This window comes from Micropterus dolomieu, linkage group LG20 (assembly GCF_021292245.1).
Source record: "Micropterus dolomieu isolate WLL.071019.BEF.003 ecotype Adirondacks linkage group LG20, ASM2129224v1, whole genome shotgun sequence".
Lineage (NCBI taxonomy): Eukaryota > Metazoa > Chordata > Actinopteri > Centrarchiformes > Centrarchidae > Micropterus > Micropterus dolomieu.
Window position 1 is genome coordinate 18,591,582 of NC_060169.1, and position 21,452 is coordinate 18,613,033.

At 38.4% G+C, this 21,452-nt stretch overlaps 2 protein-coding genes and 2 non-coding genes across 4 annotated transcripts; all 4 read left to right on the forward strand.

The window, feature by feature from the left end:
• Positions 1-4,309: 4,309 nt before the first annotated feature.
• On the forward strand, positions 4,310-9,049 carry gcshb (glycine cleavage system protein H (aminomethyl carrier), b). Its single transcript, XM_046031750.1, has 5 exons — positions 4,310-4,574; positions 5,711-5,790; positions 8,209-8,272; positions 8,397-8,528; positions 8,698-9,049. Exons 1-5 carry the CDS (start codon positions 4,424-4,426, stop codon positions 8,793-8,795), a joined length of 525 nt encoding a protein of 174 aa, XP_045887706.1. The 5' UTR covers positions 4,310-4,423; the 3' UTR covers positions 8,796-9,049.
• Positions 9,050-12,180: 3,131 nt separating this feature from the next.
• On the forward strand, positions 12,181-18,331 carry rpl13 (ribosomal protein L13). The gene is made up of 6 exons (XM_046033399.1): positions 12,181-12,205; positions 12,674-12,791; positions 13,762-13,903; positions 15,507-15,680; positions 17,584-17,640; positions 18,129-18,331. Exons 2-6 carry the CDS (start codon positions 12,688-12,690, stop codon positions 18,285-18,287), a joined length of 636 nt encoding a protein of 211 aa, XP_045889355.1. The 5' UTR covers positions 12,181-12,205; positions 12,674-12,687; the 3' UTR covers positions 18,288-18,331.
• LOC123959562 lies at positions 15,334-15,413 on the forward strand. The gene has a single exon (XR_006822339.1). It is a non-coding gene; the product is annotated as a small nucleolar RNA MBII-202 (small nucleolar RNA).
• On the forward strand, positions 17,898-17,977 carry LOC123959563. Its single transcript, XR_006822340.1, has one exon. It is a non-coding gene; the product is annotated as a small nucleolar RNA MBII-202 (small nucleolar RNA).
• Positions 18,332-21,452: the final 3,121 nt, after the last annotated feature.

Consider the following 21,452-nt stretch of genomic DNA (forward strand, 5'->3'; position numbering starts at 1 on the left):
CCCCCGATAGCTCAGTTTGGCCGGACGGCCAGCTCTAGGAAGGGTTCTGGTCGTCCCAAACGTCTTCCATTTGAGGATTATGGAGGCCACTGTGCTCTTAGGAACCTTAAGTGCAGCAGAAATTTTTTTGTAACCTTGGCCAGATCTGTGCCTTGCCACAATTCTGTCTCTGAGCTCTTCAGGCAGTTCCTTTGACCTCATGATTCTCATTTGCTCTGACATGCACTGTGAGCTGTAAGGTCTTATATAGACAGGTGTGTGGCTTTCCTAATCAAGTCCAATCAGTATAATCAAACACAGCTGGACTCAAATGAAGGTGTAGAACCATCTCAAGGATGATCAGAAGAAATAGACAGCACCTGAGTTAAATAAGAGTGTCACGGCAAAGGGTCTGAATACTTATGACCATGTGATATTTCAGTTTTTCTTTTTTAATAAATTTGCAAAAATTTCTACATTTCTGTTTTTTTCTGTCAAGATGGGGTGCTGAGTGTAAATTACTGAGAAATAAAATGAACTTTTTTGATTTTTGGAAAATGGCTGCAATGAAACAAAGAGTGAAAAATTTAAAGGGGTCTGAATACTTTCCGTACCCACTGTAAATAAAGACAATTCTACCATAAATTGATTGACAGATAATGTCTCCAGAATGCAGTAAACGAAGTGTTAAGTGCTCAAAATCTTCTAGGGGACCTCCATTTAAATATATTTCAGCATTGAATATTTCATCAAATAGTGTTAAAATATCTTCTTGTCTTGTTCTTATCAAAGCACAAACGCACCCCAAGCTATAGTGTGTTAAATATGAATGTATTATAATAAAATGTTTTATTAAATTCATGTAACTTCGTAAATAATTTTCTCAAGCTTAAAATTAATACAGATTTTCCATTAAACGCCAATGAAGTTGGTATTAAATTTCATCCTAGGTGGTATTAAAAAGTTAAAAAATTCTTAAATTTAACTTTGGGAATCCTGGGGGTACCCTGATTAAAGGTTTTGGCGCATTATAAATAAATTTCTTGTAAATGGTTGTGACAGGGTGAATAAAGCCTTTTCAGGCGGCTTCGATCCGTGGAATCGCTCTGTGCTCCTCATCAACAGACAAGCAAACAAGCACTCTGCGAGGTAACCATGGCAACGGCTGTGTAACTGACTTGAAAGTTAGTAATTATATTATTTAGGTTAGTTATAGACTCAATTATTTCATGTTCATTTAGCTGTTGAAGTTTGGTAAAAAATGAATACAAAATAATAATTATAGAGAGGTTGCGATGGAGCAGCGATGGATTAGACACTTGTCTTTGATTCCCACTGCAACACATCCACCAAATAACTTATTGTCATGGATCCTGCTTTACCATCCATGTTACAATAGAGGCGCCGCCAGATTGATCGGGGTGGTGGGTCTCCGTATATTTTCTTGCTTTTTTGCCCTTTGCCAATCACATGCCTAATTAACTTGCTGCTAATGTTGTCCTCTGCTATGCTCGCTTTCACTGTCACATACTCATACTCAATACACACACATTATACTGTCTGCAAAAATTCCTCTATGCAGCCATTGAATGGCCTGGAAAGTTGGCTTTATACCTCTTCTATTTTAAAGAAGTGACATGCTTTTGGCAGTCAATTACTCTTTTTTTGTGCACTATTTTGACATCTAATGGACAATTAAAATAATTTCATGTTCATCCATATGCAGTGACTCATGCATTGAGTTGAAGCTTGATTGTTTGATTGATTGATGTAAGCTAGCAATTATCTTCACCTACTACTGTGAGTGGAATACCTACGTCTCAGGAATAACCTCTACTAAATCCTGTAGTGGCATTGATAAAATGATGAGAAATACTTACTACATATAAAACACCAGTTTGTGTAGAGCAAAGCAACAAATTTAAAATTGTAATGTAATCAAACTGTTCTTTCTTTTGTTTCCTTACAGATATCTGATGTTTGAAAGAGTTTTGTCTCTCTGGACAGCACCAGGCCACGTATGACATAATACAAAAACACAATGTTATGGACATTGCCATTCATCATATTTGCATGGTGGCTATATTCCTCTGAAGTCACACTCAGGATGCAAAGCTCAAATGCTGTTCACAAGATGATATTGTACTGTTGTTTTCCAGGTTTCAAGTTGTATAAATGTAGGGAATCTGACAAATCCTTATCATTTCACCTCTTGACCATTGTTAAGAAAGTGAAAAGGCAGTAGGGTGATTTTGTTTATTGTAATGGTCACCGTGTGAATGAGGCCTGTTTTTGTTTCATGATGCTTCTTGATGTCCACCATTTAGGTCACAAGTTCCTTGATATGTCCAGGACTGTGAACACCCAAGGTCATTTTAATAAAATATATGCCTTTTCTGCCAAGGCCTTTTGCATAAAATAAAGGGTGTTTCTTCCTTCACTGCCATTTGTGTTGGTCTCTGTTCTGAAGCATTACCTATTGTGAACACTTGATAGTAAGTCCACTATATGCTGCACTTCTCTTTTGAGGGTGAAACTTTAAAGCTATTTGTGCCCTAAAAGCCTTGAAGCTTATCATTCTTGCTTCTACAACTTACTGCCTTGACTAAACATTGTTTTCCTGAGTTTGCTGGTACTTGTTTTACTTTGTGCCTTTACTCACTGTGACATCACTGATTGAGTGTGGCTAGAGACACAACATGCCTGTTGTTAAAGTTAAACCCTTAAGCAAAGTGCAGCTTTTTACTCTTTAAAAACAACAAACAGCATTAGGTTTGATGTGATGTAGAAAGTTTGCAAACTTTATCCAATATTACAGATTTTAAATGTAAAAGTGCTCTATACAATTAATATGATTTACCTTAAAATTAAAAATTAAAAGAAAAACATTGAATTGTTGGCATAGACATATACCTTAATATTATGAGCTACATATTTAATTACAGATAACTTGTGATTTTACATACATTTGTCTGTAATTTAAGAAAACAGAAAAATGCTGTATACAGTAATTTTTCTATACAAAAATGAGAAATAATTTTTCTATACAAAAAATGTAATTTGTTATTATTGTCAAAATACCTAAAATAACAGCAAGGTTGTTAATTCACATATAATGTTTGTAATTTTACAGAGTTTTGTATATAATTAAAAAAAACTGAAAAGTACTGTAAAAAATTAAAGTTATTTTCTGTAAAATTAGGATTTTTTTTACAGTGTAAAATGAGCTCTGTGTGTGTGTGTGTGTGTGTCAATGTGTGTATATTCTTATTCAGAGTCACAGTCAGCGCTTGAAATGGGCCGGTATTCATTGGTACGTACACCAGCACTTCTATATTTTAGTCTTTGGAGTACTGGGACTTTTTCTTGTGCACAGGCACTTCTCACAAGCTGCCCATTCGTTTTTCTACACTCTCCCCCGGCAGAGACTGAGAATGGAAAAGGATGAGTGATGATACAGACGCCAGCATGTGAATGGGGAGTACTGGTCACAGTGCTGACAAATTAATGCTGGTAAACCTGGAGTGTGGGTTTGGTGGATCCAGACTGCATAGGGCAATCTGGAAAATATTAAAATCAAGAAAGTACCTACTTACATGTATTGTGGATGGTTGTAACACTTTTTAAAGAAGTGTTATAACCCACCCCACCCCTGTCAGCTAATGTTTAGCTAACTGTATTACCATAGTGGTTTGAAATTAGAAAGGAAAAAATGCATCACATGTTGCCTGAGAAACTACATAAGTCAAACAATTCTATCTGCAATAGTATAGATACTAAACAAAAAATAGCCTTGGTCAAAAAATTTACTTTCTTACCTCAAAATCAGTTCTCTATATATTCTGAATATGCCTGTTTCCAGACTTGATAACCACCATGCCTGATTTGGGAGGAAGTAGGTAAATACTGAAATTATCACCTAACTCCTATCTTATCTCTATTTGGTGGAATTGGTGTAGTTACAACTCTCCCCATGTTACAACCATACCCGGTCTCCCCTATTACACATCTAGATTTTAAATGCAAAACATAAGTTCATCTTATAAAATTATGCAGTTTTGTAGATTAAACTACCCAGCAGAATATAAAATTAACCAGCTACATACATACAGCTACTTACATGTTAATTCATCAATAATAATAATATAAATGTATCAAAATAAAACAGTCTAAATGGGGAATGTATTTTGTTGTTTAATGCCGGTTAGAGGATACCTTTTCCCACACTATTAATTTGTTATTATTAAAACCTGAAAAAGTATTTCAATGCCAAGTTTTAGACGGACACACTCTTGGTTGTGAACCAGCTGAACCCTCCTCCCTTCATCTCTCCCCACCACTCACCATCCCCGGCGGGAGCCCGCAAACAGTGGGATGGTGCGCGCTCCCGCGGTCAAGCGTCTGTGCACTCGATTAAAGAGGAGTCGACACACTGGGAGTGAAGATGGCGATGAGGGCAGCGCTGCGGTGCCTCTCTGCAAACTTTCCCCGCACACTGCCTCAGCTCTCGACAGCAGCGCAGGTTTCAGCGACTCGGCTGCTGTGGAGGAGCGACTCTCCGCGGACACTGAGCACGACCTCGGCCCTGTCCACAGGTAAATAATAATCACGGCTTCCCAAAGGGGCTGTAATGGTAACTTATGTAGTAACTTACATGCAGACTGGGCGCGCATTCTGTGTGCAGTAAGGGAAGAAACTCACGCAGTTCGTTTCCCTTTCCCACAGCGGAGCAGAGGAATGAGACGGGAGGGCAGCTAGCATAAAAGTTTGTTTTTAACTTGGAGATGTCATGTACTTAAAACTTTAGTGCAGGAAATAAGCAGCGACCACTCAAAGTATATAACAAGGTTTTACTTTTAACCCCATTTGACGTCGTTGGAAGACTTCGTCAAATGGGATGTTAACACATGACCTTACTGTCTCGTGCACCACGTAGTATCTTTTATTAAGTCACCCAAGTTTCTGGAGATGTGCCACAAATAGCTGTGGAGTGATGTATTTCATGTGTACAATAAATTCATTCTTCTTCTTCACAGACATATTAAAGCTTTTTCAAGGCTCCTGGCCAGTTTAATAATTATAAAAACATTCCTCAGGCCCTTTGCAGCAGAAATATTTTGCAGTCAGGACTGACTCTGCTCTCCCCAGCCATGCATCAGCATCTCCGCACAGTTCAGAATCTGGTTCAAACCTGTATTTTTCTGCATGGTCTGATGCCTACACTGGAAATTGTTGAGGCATTGTGGTTCTTCCCTCAGGGTATTGTAAAGATGACAGCATGAGCTTGGAATCAAAAGGCTCTAACTGTTGTTGGGTTTTTTTGTTTTGTTTTTACAGTAGATCAACCAGATCGAGGTATTTTTATGTGCATGCGTTTGCACCTTGTTCTGTCATGTCACTGATCCATTATCACACCTGCAGAAAGCTCATGTTTTTTGAGGTTGTCTCATTGCTACCTGTAAACCACATTTAATTTCCTCTAATTGACTGCACATGGAGTTTGTTGCATAGGAGACAGCCCTCTCTTCAGCTTTGCTCCAGAGTACAGTAAGGTGTTCATTGGACATCCAAATTATGTGCTTTGAGACTGCTGGGCTTCCTTGTATGTATTTCACAAGATTAATCAAAGCACCAACGTTTAAGTTCATACAGATTTATAGTTTCATGTGGTCTACACACACTAATTAATTGATCTGTTCCAAACTAACTTGTTCCCTTGTTCTCTCTGCAGCCCTAAAGCTCACAGATAAGCATGAGTGGGTGAAGGTGGAGGGGGGAATTGGCACCGTTGGCATCAGCAATTATGCTCAGGTAGGTTGTTGGGTCTGTTTCCTTACTAATCATTAATTTATAACACACTTGTTTCAGAGGTTTTCTGATGGCGATCTAAAAATAGTGATATGTCTGCAGTGTGCAGTTCAGTACTGCACTTTGTCCTCAGTTGAAGCAACTGTTCAATAACAAGCTAATTTACTATTTTATGACTATTGTTTAGAGACAATTGATTACCGCCAAACTGCACTTTGTACTTGCTTACCTATAGATGTTCAAAGCTTTGAATTTTAAGGCAGATGTCTTTTGTCTTCGACTTGAGTGCAGCTTTTAGAACAACGATACTTACAGGCGTTGTCATATGTTGAGCAGTGGCAGCTAATCTGGCAGCAGGTGCCACCCAGGTTTGCCACACAACCACTGACATCAAAAGGTCAAATGATTTTATCTCTGCTGCTGACCGGTCAAAAGCACTTCCAGTAGGATTGTACTTTAATGTGATGCAAGATGGAGATATTGAAGTGGAGGGACCCGGCGTTTGCCGTTGCTTGTTTCTAAAACAACACTGCAAATATAACATCTGCAGGGACAATAGGTTAACGTCTAGCTTGGTTCAAGACTGCTGAATCCACTGCCCACATCTCCCAGTATTCTCAGTGATTCAGATAGATCACCTGAATTTTCAGACATGTCCTCTTTGCTTTTTTTAATACCTCTGTTTATATTCAATAACCCCCCCAATAGCCACTGCATTCAAAAACTGTGGATGTGAGTATTTCTGAGCAAAGTGTGAACTTTAGTGATTTGCATTTATACTTTAGTTAGGGACTGTGAACTTTGAGCAAACCTCTGAACGTGTGTGCCCACAGCATCCTGGAAAGGGGAACTGTAAATGTACTACAAGTAGCCAGATGGAATAAATGTATAGAAAACAACAATGACTATAGTAAACAATGATAGTCTACCTACTAATGGTATTTCTTTTGTAGACTTTAGGCTCCTATTCCCGTGGTTCTCTAAAATGCCTTAAAATTTGTTGAGTCCTTAATTTGGATGTTCAATACACCTGCTTTTTAGACAGGTTTAGACTTCATAAAGCAGGTGGAAGTACAACTAAAGCCGCCATGATCCCTTATTTTAAGACTTAATTTATTGGCTGAAGCAATCATGCCAAATTGTGGAAATGGTAAAAGTAAAAAGAATGCAATACTACTGTGATTTGTACCAAAAGGCAACTCTTGCTTTGCTTTAAGACTTTGCACATGCTGCATTTATGCAGGGAACACAATCTAACAGTTCAAAGACAGAGCTTTCTCTAATGTCTAATGCCTGTGTGCTGTGTAAAAAGGCATGGAGACTAGCTTGCTTTCCCACTTCCCATCACTGAGTAGAGGATCTTGAGCTAGCTACCAAATTTGAGTCTCATTTAAGGCCTTCAAATTCCAAAATCAATTGTGCCATCCACCGCTAGTTCAGTTGCATGAGTATAGCAAACCAAAGGACAGCAGACAACTTATAACTCCAGCCAGTTTATACTATAAATGGATGCCACTTCCTGTAACAAATATTACATAACTGGTTGGCATAAACACTCTGTAGGTACAGCTCTTCCAGTTTGTGTATGAATGAACAGAAATGAGGAGAACGTTTATCTTGATGATTTCTTGCTTGAAAAAGTATTTATCAGGCTGACTACGATCAGCTGTACTTTATGATCGAGTAACATACAGTATATGTCTCTGTGGCAGTAATCTGAGTACATTATGCCAGTTTTGCAAAATGTGTCCCCTTAAAGAATACGTCTGGTAAAAGTCTATATATTTCTTATTGTAAATAAATTGCATAAAAACACCAAAACCAACAACAAACTTATTTATTGTTTATTTGAGAAGGAACGATGTATAGTTACGCATTCCTAAAATATTGATCCTACTAATAAGTATTGTCTGTGTAGCCAGATTAGTAGTCTGTGCCAGTAAGTGTCACACTGGAAGATATGTTCCTTTATAACGATGAAAATTGTAATAAAGGCACTGTAGTTTATTTAAGTCAATCCTACTTACACCGTGCTCCTGCTTTAAATACTCACTAAAGCACCAAATGTGTATCTGCTGCTAAAAATAGTCCCCGGCAAATGCGATATATACTCCTTTTTGAGTAATATTTACTAAAACTACAGTGCCCAGCTATTGTAACCAGTTTTTAAAGATTGACGTCTTCAGTAGACACTAATGGGCTCGGGGTTGGGAGCCACAGACAGGCTGAGGAAGTCATAAAGTATTGAGAGATGGACAAGTAGTAGGAGAGCAAGATGGTTTTGATTTTTCATGGGATTGACAATAAAGAATATAGAATATAGCCAACTTTATTGTCTTAAAATACAGATTTTATTATTATTGCTTTTAATATAATACTTTAAGTATCTTATAATTCATATAGTTTGTTCTGTTATTTTAGGAAGCATTAGGTGACGTGGTATACTGTGGACTCCCTGAAGTTGGCCAGAGACTTGAACAAATGGGTAATAGCCTAGAATACATTGCACATTATGTAAGGAATTGAGTCTAGCCGTGTGATTAGAAGTATCTGTCATGTTGTTTGTGTGTGTGTGTGTGTGTGTGTGTGTGTGTGTGTGTGTGTTGTAGAGGAGTTTGGTGCCTTGGAAAGCGTAAAGGCTGCCAGTGAGCTATACTCACCACTGACGGGAGAAGTGACTGAAATCAACACGGAACTGGCAGAGAATCCTGGACTTGTGAATAAAGCCTGCTATGCAGAGGGTAAGCGTCTCACACTCACTGTTGTTCTTTTCTAGTACATTTGTCATAGTCCTTTTCCAGGAATTTCTCCCATTAGATTTGTGGCCAAGGCATATGACAACTCGCCAAAAGTTTGTTCATGTGAACATGTACATTTTTGACTTTAAAGATATGAACTCCTGCTTTTCAGGGTGGCTAATCAAGATGACGATTGAAAAGCCTGAAGAACTCGATAGCCTCATGGATCAAGCTGCGTATGATAAATTTATTAAGTCACTTGAAGAGTAAACTTGTAAACTTGCTGTGCTGTTTTATAATGTAACTGCAATCAAAGATTAGTGGGAAGGATTACTAACATTTTGTGTCACTTACAAGGTTAGGATTTTTTAGCTACTAGCCAACCTAAAGGGCTCTTCATCACAAGATCTGTCAGTATTATTATCCAGTGTCAAATGTGCACAGATGTGCGAAGAGACTGCAAAGTGATTGTTGTAAGTGCCATGTCAAAAATAAAATGTGGTCATTATGTTTGAATAAAATCACCCCTGTGATTTATTTATTTACTTATACATATCAAACTTAACTTTTGCTTATGTCTGTGAACTTGTAACAGCAACATTTAATTTAAATCACATTCAACTACAGTAAACATGCAGGAATGTGTTGTGATGGTGTTAGTCTCAAGATGGGACCAATTCACACAGCAACAGGGACAATATAACTTGACATCCTGTTAAGAAAAAGGCTCATGCACAGTGTATGTAGACGGTAGACATGTTCACATCATGTTGCTGTACATGTGCTGACAGAGCATGCTGCTTCATTGTGCATATTACACTTCCACACACCTAGACCTTTGCCCTCAGGCGAACATAGGCAGAGATTGCAGAAGCTAGTTGGTAAATGATTAATGAAGCAGGGGTTTTCAAATAAGTGACTGAACTGCTCTCTCAGGCTGATAAAGAGCAGTAATTGGTATTCTTGTTGTCACAGTTGCTAAAAGTCACTGAGAATAAAAATGTCTTTCACCTAGTTGATTCTATCAACATTGCTATAAAATAATTTGTATAACAAAAGTGTAATTTTGTATTAGTTTTGTCCTACAATGCAATACCTTTCTCTTGAAGCAGAAGCTGTTGACATTCTTTTTTCTTTTGCACAGTTTATGATTGATGCAACATGCAAAGTATGAAAGCGGTTTAATTTGATCAAGACCTATAATTATATTTTTAGAAGTCTTTATGTCCCTTTACTGTGTTCACAGTTGATAGACTGACTGCATGCAGAGAGACAAGTTGAGGCAGGTTCGAGCACACCAATAGTGCACGCAGAGAAAATGTTAAATACATTCACACAGAATTAGTAAGAAATAAGTAAATAATAAACCTGGAGCAGAACCCAGACTCAGGGTGGGGGCCAACTGCCTCGACTGGTTGGTTTAGAGAGAGAGAGAGAGAGAGCAGGAGGAAAGAGAACACAGCACAATGCAAGTTCCACATAGAGATGTAAAGTCATGGTAATAATACAGATATCACTAAAAATAATAATTGTAGCAGCGGTTGGTTTACAACCACAGACCCAGACTATAGCTCCGGAGGCAGAAACACCTGCAGAAAGCAATAGAGGAAGAGAGGAGAGGGACGAGAAAGCACATCATTACGGGAGGGGGAAGAAGTCGACTTAGCAACATGCATTAATGGAATAAGAATGCATACAGATAGAGAAGGAGAGGAGGAGTGAGGAGCTCAGTGAATCACAGGAATCTCCTTGCAGTCTAGGCGCGTAGCAGCATAACTAAGGGATGGTTCAGGGCTCACCAGAGCAAGCCCTAACTATAAGCTTTATCAAAGAGGAATGATAATAATAGCAAGCACTATACCTTAAAACAATTCAATTTTATATTTAAAGTAAATTTGGTTCTCTAAAGAGTCCTACTGAAATCACAGTGTCAAGCTCCAGGGTATGCTGAAGGTTGTACATGAAACAAAGTGAAACAACCTTTCCCAGGTCACTGCTGTGCTGTTCTGATTTATGCTGTCATAAACAGGGTACCAGTCCATGTTTTTACATATATTAGAAGTGAGTTTTGTAGCAATGATTATAAATCTATCCACAGAATATGAGTGAATATGTCTTTATCATATCAATTTATAGAACAAGGTTGATTCCCAATCCTTGTGTTCATATGAGAAGGCTAATTTTCATGAGGTTTTTTTTTTAATGCTGATGCTTCATTGATGGATTGTGAAACAATGGGCCCCTGGGCACAGACTTCTAAATAGCCCCCGCTCTTGCCTGCCAAAAAACAACCACAATAACATTTATATAAATAAATATTGAATCAGACTTGTTACCTCAATATTCTTTCTTAATATGAAAGGACTCAGATGAGGAGTAAAACCAACTGAGCAGGTCATCCATACTGTTGACCGTAACCTTTTACTCTTGCTAATAACAATCACTAACAGACCCGGGCATAGGGGCCCCCTGACCTACTGCACATCACACACATACATAGTTTTTGACAGTATTTCAAGACTAGTATTTAACACATAGAAATAACCCTTTTAAATTGTTGTCTTTGGTCATTTGGAAATGACAGCTATACCCTGTCATTTCCAACTACAAAAAAATAATTTTTGGTACCAGTTGAAGCCTGTTTACTGTCAGTGTGTTTTCTTTCTGTAAAGCAATTTGACAAAATGTAGCCATGCCAACGACAGAATACTGATGAAAAGTGCTAGGCCTACATCTAGTGGCCAGTGCAAAAACTTCACCTCCAATTGTAATTTACATAAAGTGTAGTATCAAACCTGTGAACACTAAATTAGATCATGAGAACATAATTACATAAACATCAGCAAGTGTAGCAACATGAGCACATACTAAAGCTTTGTAAATGTAAATTACATCTATTTAAAACAATCACAATACACTTAATAAAAATTCAATGCTTAGGCATTATGAGGCTTTAAAGGCTTTCAGCAGTGATTATTATGCTACTATCCTAGTTCAAACTTTTGTGGCAAAAATAGATGTTCCTAAATCATTGGATTGATAAATCTCCACACTTTTTGGTAACCCCATTTTTATTTCAAAACAAAACACTAGTTATTTCCTAATGTAAAGTAGCATCATTAACTGCTGTGATATTCATCATATTTTTTTAGTTAGAGTTATTAGGGGGGTCGGGATTATAACAAAGATGAATAAAGTGTGATGACCACGTACTTACTTCCGGTTTTGCTTTCATGAAATAGTTCTTTTTCTGTTTTAAATACAGTCTATGGTTTTAGCGCACATTTATCTTTTTTGTAAAGAATTGTGTAGCACATGTACAAGAACATAACGTTCAGCAGTTTAGCTCTGCTGAAAAGAAACGCTTTCGGGAATTGTAGCCGAGTGGGGTTGCTTAGTTTAACTCTAAGTCATGGTTGTAAACTCACATACTATGAAACCAGATATGATATAAAAAAACATATACAACGTATTTGTCAAACTTCCAATACCGTCATTATATGTATTTTTGTGATATATACTTTATCACTATCTTTAAATATTATCTTTGTCTGTGGTGATAATTCTCCTCTATATACTCTTTGATAACGTCTGTTCAACCATTGGCTGGTTGATACATATCCCACAATTCACCGCATTACAACTTCCTTTTTCCTTTCGGCCATTTTCCTCCCTCGTAGGTATCATTTTTTTCCCGCTACAGATTTAGAAAGAATCTATCTTAATCCTTGTTATTTTGTCGACATTTGTGCATTTCACGTACAGCCCGAAATAGTGTGTCTTGTCACCTTTTAAATAAGGTTATTATTGTCATAGTTTTCAATTTGCAAATTGCTGAACAACATCTGTTCTAGTGGTGATCCCTAGTCAAGTGCTGTTTGTGTGTGGCTGTTGGCATGCCGCTACAGGACGAATGTTGTAGCTCCATACTTAAATAATTCAATAAAACGAGTATACGTAACGAATGCTGACATAGCAAAAACTAGTAATTATGGCGTGTTGCAGTCGTTAACGTGAATTGCCCGTCACACAGCCAATAAGCCTGGTTAACCTGCTAGCTTAGCATCGCAGACGTAGCTCCGTGAGGACTGATACTAGTGTGCCGGCATGATCGTCAGCTTATGTCTGTGTGCCACGCTGTGTTGCAGGGAAGTAGGCAGCCATGGCCCCCAGCCGGAATGGAATGATCCTGAACCCTCACTTCCACAAAGACTGGCAGAAGAGAGTGCGCACCTGGTTCAACCAGCCAGCCAGGAAGATCCGCAGGTGAGAGATGCTAACTCAAGCTAACACGCCTTCCAGTCGCAACATGACTGAGTAGCAGAGACGAACTTGGTTGGCAATATGGTTTTGAGCCATTGTGAGAAATTGTCAAGATAAGCAAGCTAATATAATTAATTTATTGGTAAAAGATGTGGGATATGAGTAGTGGTTGTCAGTACCAGGGTTCCTAATAATTTATTTTTAGCTGATACCATGGACTCTCAAACTTTCTTGACTTTAGTTAGTAAAGGCCGGTGTGACACCAAAATGTGACCTATCAGATTCTGTGACCCAAATGGGAAGTTAAGCGCCAGAGGCTTTGTTGAGGATGTGAAGTGGTTGTAGTTTGGTTGGCTTTAGGCACCAAAAGTACTTGGTTATGGTTTGGAAAACATCGTCGTTTGGGGGTAGTCACAGAATCTGATAGGTGACAGATTTTGGTGTTACACCGGAAAAAACAGTCAAGTCAGGGAAGTTTTATATTTGTGGGCCTGCTTTGATGTGCATCTTGTTGTAATGAGGGTGGGATGTCTGTAAACACAGACATGATTTTGATTAATCAAGCCCAAGATCAACGTGCTGTATGGTTGCACTACTACAGCCTTTCTTTCTATCACAGGACCATCACTAAGAACGTAGTGTCATAATGTTTGTGAAACACGAAGTCAATTCCTCAACTAGACTAAAAAGTCTGTAAAGAGAATAATGTGTGAGTGAGAGGCAAAACGTAACATAACTATTTGCTAATTGTTTAAATTTTGTGTTACTCAAAAGCATGACTACAAAAAACCCCAGATCGCACTACTTTGGAGACGGACGATTGGTATTTTCAGTCCTCACTGCTGTCTGTGGCTTCCTTCCATTCATTTAATCTGTTCAAACATCAGTCACGCAATAATAAACCACAGAGAGAAACACAATGACTTATGTATTTGTCAGTTTGTAGTGTTGATTAAAATACCTCTTTCTTTAGGCGAAAGGCTCGTCAGGCCAAGGCTCGACTTATTGCTCCCCGTCCTGTCGCTGGACCACTGAGGCCACAGGTCAGGTGTCCCACCATAAGGTACCACACCAAGGTTCGTGCCGGACGTGGCTTCACCCTGGAGGAACTCAAGGTAATACTATCTAGTTCAATTTGTTTTATATGGAGAATTAACTACTGGGCAATGTTTAAAAACTGCTGAAGTGCTGAATTAACTGCTTTAAAGTGAAAAATGCAGCAAACTAGCTGGCTGATGGCATTTAAGTGTCTGGTTGGCTAGAAACTTATTTGTATGTCTGTGTGACCCTAAAACCCAGTGTTTGTCAAGGTGACTTCAACGTCGTAAATGCTATTGACAACTATTGTGCAATAGAACAGGCTCAACCTTTTGAATCATGCAACCCACCAAACCAAAAAACTCAATAGCTGTAGAAGAACACAAAGCGCTGCACAAAGAGTTCTTGTTCTTTCCTCCCATGTACTTGCCTGCTGTGGGAGGAAGGCTAAATGACTGTTGATGTGCTTCACCTCAGAACATGTGGACTTGTTTATCCTTCACAAGAAGTGGGTTCAAACAGGAGTTGGTCCTTTTATTTTTATTTAAAGGTTTGTATAGTTTATAGTGTCATGTGTTATATTATTCCAAGCAGAGTACAATCCAATATACACCAAATCTCTGTAAATTGTCAGCATTATCTTAGCCTGTAATGTGTGTTTATATGGATTTTCTATTAAAAAAAAAATATATATTTGGTTATGCTGTAGATTTCAGATCGTGACTAGTTTTTAAGGGAGAGGTGTACAATTTGTGAGAAGTGACGTCATTCAGCTGCATAATGTTCTACATTATACAACATATATATTTAACGCTAGCATGTAATAGTTTGATTAGATTAGCTGTCATTTAGGATGGGAGAAACGTGTTTTATACCAACTTCCCAAAACTCAGCCGAGGCTGCCTGCAAATGTGTCTGCAGACACTTTTTGTTCATCGGCCTCTTGAGGGCAGGTATCACCCAATGCTGATTATCTCAAAATGCCAGATATTGGCCTGATTAAGAAAAAACCTTAATTTTAACCACCAATTGTTGTTCCATTTTTCAAGGAAAACAAACTTCTGTGTGTAATGGTCACCCCAAGTCGCATACTAGAGTTGTTTTATCCTCCATAACAGCTAAATTGTCTGCAAACTTTACATCAGTTCCCTGTAAATTGTCAGCATTTTAAAACGGGTACACAGGATATGCTTTGCCACTAAGAGGCTGATGTACTAGGTTGAAGTGTTGAGTCTTTATTAATGGAGTGTAATTGAGTGCATTCATTTGTCATGACTTTATCTAAATAAAGATGATTAATATCCTGACTAAGACTTCAGCCAGTCAGGGCTCATAATTTGTCTATATAAGCGCACTCAAAGTTCGAGCTGACAGAGTTAAGTGGAGCTCTGTCCCATGTACATACAGAATAGCACATGAAGTACCTGGGCCAGTGTGTCCTCAGTAGCCACTGGCACACATGTTCAGAAATATAAGAAGAAATATTGCGTGTGTTGCAGCAGTCAGATGATGACAAATCTCCGGAATCTCTGTATTTACTTGATGAATACTTTGAACCCCTTTTCTGATGACTGCTTTTTGCTACTCAAAATGGAAAAACAATTTGAATGTCACAAATTGGACATCAGTGTCTCACAAATTTTATCTTCAACTCCTAATGTGCTGTTCTCCTCCCTGCAGGCGGCAGGCATCCACAAAAAGACAGCCCGTACCATTGGCATCTCTGTTGACCATCGTCGTCGCAACAGATCCACAGAATCTCTTCAGTCAAACGTGCAGCGCCTGAAGGAGTACCGCTCCAAACTGATCCTCTTCCCCAGGAAGGCTTCTGCCCCCAAAAAGGGAGATAGCACTGTAAGTTCTCTTTTCATGTCGCATGAAGACTTAACAGAAACTTAACATCCAGTTTGCTGCATGTGATGGACTGTAGTAGTGGTTGTTGATTAACTTGTGGTTATTTGGCTCATTTTACTGGAGAAAACGCAGTTAAAACATTCAACAAAGACATGTGGTCAGTAGGAGTGAGTCAGCGCTCAAAATTTAATAAGTACAATTTGAGAGCCCTCTTTTTCTCATTTCCATCTTAAGGAAATAATACAGCATTTACACATGTTTCTTGTAATAATGAGGATTGTATACAAACTTAAAGAACCCTGTCAAAAATAAGAATTTATCCCACATGGGTTTTGAAATGAATGAGTGCAAAACATTTAGACCCTAAATGTTTATATTTGTACTTTTCTATGTGCAGTGATTACAGTTCCTCAGTGTTTGAGCTAAATTCTTCTTTCTGAAAGCTGCACACCTTCTGTAAAAGATCAGAATTTGCATTCTGAATGCCATTTTATTGCAATTTTTGGCGCCCTCCAAAGAGGATTTAGCGAGTGCCAAAGGAAAATCACCAGGGCCAAAATGATCAGAATGGGGGGGGGGGGGCGCATTTCAGATATTCTCTCGCCTGAACCCTCCGCCACGAACCTCGCGCTAATGGGAGAGATGACTTCCTGTTATTTCTCGCAATATAAAAGCAGTCATTGTCATTCACCGGCATTGTCACTTTTACATTTTACTCTTTGGCATTCCTCCCCCCCCCCCTCTAAATCAAGTTTTCAGAGTACTACGTGACCCTCACCTGTTCCCGTTCTTGCCTGCCTGCTAATCTCCGCAGGGAGATCAGGATCCTTTCATGGAGCCGTGTACATTAGTAGCTTGTCACTTTTCGTGAACCGACCAATCACAAACAGGAGGAGGCGGGACATTAAAAAAAGGTTGCGGCACCACAGCAAACTTTAGAAATGTTGAACTTGTTCTGTATGCACGTTTTTTTTTTATTTTTTTTTTATTTTGCATAAACAAATGAGACTGTCCACCATGTACAGCATTTTTCTTGCACAATAATTTTAATGACTGAAAACAACCCACAAAAATGAAACTGCTGTTTTGGCCAGCTGGAATTAATATCTCAGCTTGTACTATTATCTGAAATTAAAATGAATACACAAACATTAGCACTAATCAAACCTTAACCACAGTGGTGAAAGCTAATATCAGAAAATAATATAATATCAGCTGAATCTCAACTAATAAATTATCTGTAGGCAGATAATCCAAATCAAGTGTAACCTGTAAATATATTATACTAACTATTTAATGTTATAATATTTATTAATACACTAATTTATACCTTTACTCCAGGTTGTGGATATTTATTATATTTATGAAATGGTCAGAAATAACAAGATACATAGATTTTGGTCATAAGGTAACTTATTGCCTTGACTGTATGTGTACCGATCATGCTTACTGTCCCGCAAGGTCACCCCCCATTCTGAGCCAGGAAAAACCCTGATAATTCAATCAAATTTGAAAATAAACTCACCTATATAGTGAATTAAAGTTTTTGTGAAATTATCCAGCTGATGAAACATCAGTGTGATGTTACAGAAACAATCCACTGTATGGTCACTCAAAAAAACAATGGTGGCTAACAGCCAGACGCTCCTCACTCTGCGTCCCTTGTGAGTTCACCTGTGAATGAGGTTCCTGTATAGATTCAGTATTACACTTGTTATCCAATCAGTCTGCAAGTGGATCACTCAGGTGAAAATGAATAACCAACCTTTATTAGCATGAGTGATTTCCCAACACCCAGATGTTGGTGTTAGCTAGATGTTTCTGACTTTTTGTAGCAAGCCTTTCAGAGCAAAATGGAAATGTTTTTTGTTGCCTTAAAAAATTAACCGTTTAATCTTTTCAGGAGGAGGAATTGAAGATGGCCACTCAGCTTGCTGGCCCAGTCATGAAGATCAAAACTGTAAGTTTAAGTTCCTTCAAGATTCCACTCGGACCCAAAACAACCAATCAAAAATATATTGGGATTGATTACAATGAGATCACTCAAAATAAATATTCTTTTTAGTTGTAAAATTTCAGGTTTATTGTCAAATTGAAACGGCAGTTAACACTGAACTGTTTTTTGGCTGGCTGGATTTTGTCATTTGCCATTCTTACAAGGGCCAACATATCTGAAATATAAGCACAGTTTTGATGTTTTGTGTCGCAGCAGTCAGATGATGACAAATCTCCGGAATCTCTGTATTTCCTTGATGAAATATTTGAACCTTTTGGCTGATGACTGTTTTTTGAAAAGCAAAGTGGTTGTCCTGAAATATTGATACCTTAAAATTGGACCCTATTTGCATATATGTTGGCTGGATTTTATCGTTTTGAAAGAGATAGATTAAGAAATGTGCAGCAAAGTGTCGTATGTGGTTCCTATTGTCTTTTGTTTTTCTCCTTCAGGTACACAAGAAGGAGAAGGCCCGGGTTATCTCTGAGGATGAGAAGAACTTCAAGGCTTTTGCCAGCCTGCGTATGGCGCGTGCCAACGCTCGTCTTTTTGGCATCCGTGCCAAGAGAGCCAAAGAGGCTGCCGAGCAGGACGTGGAAAAGAAGAAGTGAAAATAATCACTATGGAACTTTGCAAAATAAAGTGTTTAAAAAGATGAATGTGAGAATGTCATGATTATGATCTTGTTTAGAGGTTTCATGGTCTAGACAGATATTAGGGGACTTAATGGAAGACAGCCACACAACAAGCTCAAGAGAACACATGGTGTCTTTTAAATGCTATATAAATACTTGAAACTGTCAATTCCACAACGGGGTCACTTTTACAGGCAAGATCAAATTTATAGATGGTATCAAATCTGTTGGGAGAATGAGTTCAGATTGCAGCCCCTAGCGACCACGGTCGAACTGTTGCTTTGGGACCAGGGACCAGATGATAAAAGCCAAGATAAAAATAAAATGATTTACAATAAAAACAGCAAGTGTTAATGGAAAAAAACTGATTGCTATAAAATTTGATCCGTTTCCACGGCACACTTTTTGACTTAGTGTTATTAATAACGTTAATGATTGGTCCATTATTGTTACCGTTGTCCTGAAAAAGGTCTATATACTGCATGACAACATTTTTCGCAAAAGATTCAGTAACGTAAAATATCTCTGATCCCTGGAGGAGGAGGGAAATTTAAGCGGTTGATAGTGTAAAAGAGAAGGAAATGTTTTTCCCCACTTACAGATTTTTCTGATTCTGAATTGACATAATCCTGAAATGTACACACTGAAGTAGAACCTGAAATTAGGGTTCAGTGTCTATATTAGGCTTATAATTACAGCAGTAGGTGGCACTAGACGCACAAAATGGAGCTCATTAATGGAGACAAAAAAACCTTCAAGAGTTTGGTTTGTTGACTGAAACAGGAATTAAAATCCTATTTTAAATAGCTGGATATTTTAATAGCCGGTTATTAATTTGACATGACAGTTTAATTGATATAGGCTAAAATTTAACAGCATATTACCAGATTAATTTTGTCAGTTACTCAGCAGTTAGTGGAAGAAAGCATCTGACAGAAACTGATACATGGAAATTCAAACTTGTCCAGACAGTTCAGTGGAAACAAAGCCTTAACCAGTTGACGAGTCTAAACCTGGCATAGCCTCTTAACACATGACAGGCTGTTAGAATTTTTAAAAGACGTACATTATCCACAGCATGTTAATTCACACGTGGTAGAGTAAGTGGAGGGCAGGGGAAGGTCAGGAGAGGTGGGGGTGGGGGCAAAGTTGAATTGTAATTTAGACATACAGACTGTTATGTGCTGGCAGACATGAACCAAAATGAACTGCTAATATGAAACATTACCACGATAACAGACACTGGGGATATATCTAAACAATTTTGCACATGTTGGGTTGCTCTCATAAGGTGAAATAAGTAAAAAAAGAAAACAAGACAGATGCAGAAAAACTACCTTGTTGAGTGTATACAATACGGAAGAAGTCAGGATGAGGTGAGACTAAATGACCTTTGTCTCCTTCAGTGCCTCTCTGAGCCAGCTGTCTGTATGCAAATAAATAATTCAGTAAATGAGGAGAGTGGACAGTCAAGTCATTTTGGACCAGGGATGATTGATGTAACTGAAATGGGAACTCGAGTGGATTGTCTTATTTATCTTTAGGATTGGGTGCTGTGAAATAATCTATTTACTCAAACTCAAATGTAACAGTTACCAACAGTTAACTCTCACCACCTTTCCTAAATGTGTTACCAGAGTTCAAACCAAATTAAATGGCCCCCAGGCAACAGAATCATTTAGTCAAGATTTGGACACCCACTGGTGATGTTAAGTGTATTTGTCCCATGATATACTACCACTAAACGCTATACCAAATAGTACACCAGTCAGTGTGATGCAAGATGTGATGTGAATGTCTCGATTTCTTACTTTTGAGAAGCAGAAACAGGATGAGGAGAGGAGCTGAACATTAATCAGTCTACTGACAAAGTGAATGAAGAATTTTGATAATTGATCATTAAGTCTTTAATAAAGGAGAAACACCAAACATTCCCTGTAATTGCTTCTCAAATATGATGCATTGCTGCCTTTCTCTTTTTGATATATTATTATAAATGGGATATTTTGGTGGGTTTGTTGGACAAAACTACCATTTTGAAGATATCAACTTGGGCTCTGGGAAGTTGTGATAGGTCTTTGTCACTATTTCCTAATGTTTTTTTGTAGACTAATGAGTCAGTTAACTCACTGCATCATATGCTTTTTTAAAAGAGAATTCTCTCTGCCAAACACTTGCTCTGATTACAGCTCGTACTATTAAGTAATTATTACACTGAATATTCAGTTGATACTTGATTTCCTAATTTCTGTGCAGTGTGAACAACTAGTTGCTCACCTGATCTGTAATTAACATGGAGAGCCAAACATGCACATTTTGCACACTACGTGACAACTTGTACGACCACTATTACTACAACTGACATCAATAAGTTGCATGTGTGCTTGTATCCTGCATCATCTTTATCATGTTTACTCTGTAAAAGGGAACAGATTTCTTTTTGACCACAGTATTTGTAGGTCAGTAAGGCAAATAGAATGACGACAGAGGAAACTTATGGAAATAATGTATCTATTTAATTAGCTTACCATTAACAGGGATGCTACAACTACCACCAATAAGAATGACTTTGTAAATCAATAATGTGTTTTATCATTTCCAAATACCTCCCCATGTACTGAATACCCCTACTCGAGGGAGCTGCTGGTGGGAAACCGTGGATAATATTACACAAATGCACTGGAGCTAGTTTGACTGAAAATGTGAGTGCATCAGGCCAAAAGAGATCTTCCTATTTGGGTCATTGTACACGCAATGTGGTCAGCAGCACCAAGGCGAGCACTGAATGTGACTGGGGAGAAGCAGCAAGGGGGAATCTGAATAGGTAATCCATGTGTAAACGCAGGGAACGTCCTGTGAGGTGCTGAACCGACACAGCAGCAGCAGCAGATGGCCGTTGTTTGGAGCTGTGGCGTAACAGGGCTCAGGTGCGTGCCCCAAAGCAGACGTTTCCTACAGACTCTGAATACCCATGGAAGAAGAGGCAGTGGAGGTGAAAAACTGCAGGAGAGAAGTGACTTTAGGTGATGGCTGTTTCAGAAAGCATGTCAAACACAATGCATGCAGATCCAGGCATGGATTTGTTACTTGTTTAAAGAATTGTATTAATAATATCAGTCTGCAAGAGGAATTTGTGTGGTA

What these genes read in the sequence shown, in the direction of transcription:
- gcshb (XM_046031750.1), top strand. Translation starts at nt 4,424, where the DNA reads ATGGCGATGAGGGCAGCGCTGCGGTGCCTCTCTGCAAACTTTCCCCGC. An exon ending in CCAGAGACTTGAACAAATGG is followed by an intron (nt 8,273 to 8,396) that starts GTAATAGCCTAG and finishes TGTGTGTTGTAG; the next exon opens with AGGAGTTTGGTGCCTTGGAA. An exon ending in TAAAGCCTGCTATGCAGAGG is followed by an intron (nt 8,529 to 8,697) that starts GTAAGCGTCTCA and finishes CCTGCTTTTCAG; the next exon opens with GGTGGCTAATCAAGATGACG.
- rpl13 (XM_046033399.1), top strand. Translation starts at nt 12,688, where the DNA reads ATGGCCCCCAGCCGGAATGGAATGATCCTGAACCCTCACTTCCACAAA. An exon ending in CCAGCCAGGAAGATCCGCAG is followed by an intron (nt 12,792 to 13,761) that starts GTGAGAGATGCT and finishes CTCTTTCTTTAG; the next exon opens with GCGAAAGGCTCGTCAGGCCA. An exon ending in CCAAAAAGGGAGATAGCACT is followed by an intron (nt 15,681 to 17,583) that starts GTAAGTTCTCTT and finishes TAATCTTTTCAG; the next exon opens with GAGGAGGAATTGAAGATGGC.